General features: G+C 45.5%; 1 protein-coding gene across 1 annotated transcript; it reads left to right on the top strand.

Annotated features, from left to right (window-relative positions):
* Window positions 1-622: 622 nt before the first annotated feature.
* Pmar_PMAR028418 (hypothetical protein) lies at window positions 623-1085 on the top strand (the record flags this gene model as incomplete). Its single annotated transcript, XM_002779010.1, has 1 exon — window positions 623-1085. A coding segment is annotated over one exon (463 nt), but the record flags the coding sequence as incomplete, so codon positions are not given.
* Window positions 1086-1753: the final 668 nt, after the last annotated feature.

Raw genomic sequence — 1753 nt, 5'->3', positions numbered from 1 at the left:
CCATATCAACGATGGAAAGGAAGTGTAGCACTCGAGTAGACCAACACATGATCAAGTGTAATCATAGCATTGCCTCCATCAACAACAGTGTCAATGTTAAAGTGTGTTGAGTAAAAAGTAGTTAACAACGACTTGGAATGGGAACATCACGGAAACGACTTCAACGATAAACTACAGTCATCGTTACTGTTGATGACATTTAGTATCACCATTTTCAGCAATGTCGTTGATAACTGTCCCGTTCAGCGGTATTGAGTTGTTGGGCGAACAGGGTATCAATTTTCTTAGAAAAGAGCTTCTCGTTATTGGGGAAAAGGTTTTGGTTATTTCGTTGTATCGCACTGGTGTTTCGCATGACGACGACGAAGACAAATTCTGATCCTTCATAGAGACGACTCAGGTTCGATTCCCGGCCGAGCCATTTTCCTGTTATTTTTCAGCTCGCCCGTACAGAGAGAGACATACGAGACTGGTGTTTTGGGAAGGGGTTTAGATTTCCACTCGACGACTTCATGAGTTTGAATTTTCTACTTCTATCAGTTCGTTTTCTCTCTTCGATGATTCGATGCGATTCGGCCAATACCTCTTAGACCGACGCAAACCCGAGTGGCGCGGCTACTATATGAACTACAGCCGACTGAAGGGAATTGTGGAGGAGATGGAGAACAGCAATGTCAAGGACAACACTAGGTTCATCGAGGAGTTGAAATTAGATATCATTCGAGTGGCGACTTTCTATTCTGTTCAAGAAACACTGATTATTGATAAAGTGGACAGCAAAGAAGATGCAAAACAAGTTGTTGACGATATGAAACAACTAGAAGCTTACGCATGCCTAAATGAAGAGGGTCTTACTAGGATTGCTAAGAAATACGACAAGATGGTCCGGAATTGTCGCGAACACCCCAAGGCTTCCGACGATGAGCCGCCGACTTCGTTGATGGACGACATCCTTCTCGAGATGAAGGCATGTGACTTCCACAACGCCACCACTAGACTCAAGGAGATCCGCAAGGTTTATGGTATATCTCCAGCAGATGACGATGCATTAAAGGTCGAGGTGAGTGGTGTGACGAGGAAGGTTGGTGAGGGCAGAAGTCAACGAGACATAGGTCAATTCCTGTCGCGGCACGCATCTATGCGGGAGGAGCAGGGAGGAAGTGACGATGGTGTGGTATGGATGGTCGTGCAAAAAACAGGAAAATTCATCCGATGTCAATGGCCGCACTTGTTGTTTTACGCTACTACTATCCTTTTCGGGTACATCATGAATTGTTATGAACTGGGGTACCCAAAACTGAACTACAAATCTTATATTTCTATTGTGGTAACAGTACTAGCATTATCACTGCTTGTGAGGCAGTACCCTCCCGATGCTGTTATGACTGCATCTACACTCGTATTGTGTCTTACTGGTGTTCTTGATAACACCATCGCATGGCAGGGCTTCTCTAACGAGGTCGTCTTGTCGGTGGCGATATTGTTGATAGTATCAGCTGCAGTGAAAAGGACGGGCGTAGTTGAATACCTATTTATCCAGGGGGGAATACTGGGCAAACCAAACTCCCTTGCTATGGCAATCCTTAGACTGTTCATTCCGGCGATTATGCTTAATGTGGGCGTTTCTAACACGGCTGTGATGGGGGTGTTGTTACCCGTGGTAAAACGTTGGTGTGAAAAGACATCCTCATCAACCCAGCGCTCCTATTGATGCCACTATCGTATATTCTGCTCATCTCCGGCGTCTTCGCGG

Source organism: Perkinsus marinus, assembly GCF_000006405.1.
Source record: "Perkinsus marinus ATCC 50983 genomic scaffold scf_1104296948050, whole genome shotgun sequence".
NCBI lineage: Eukaryota > Perkinsozoa > Perkinsida > Perkinsidae > Perkinsus > Perkinsus marinus.
This window is presented reverse-complemented; position numbering and strand designations above follow the sequence as displayed.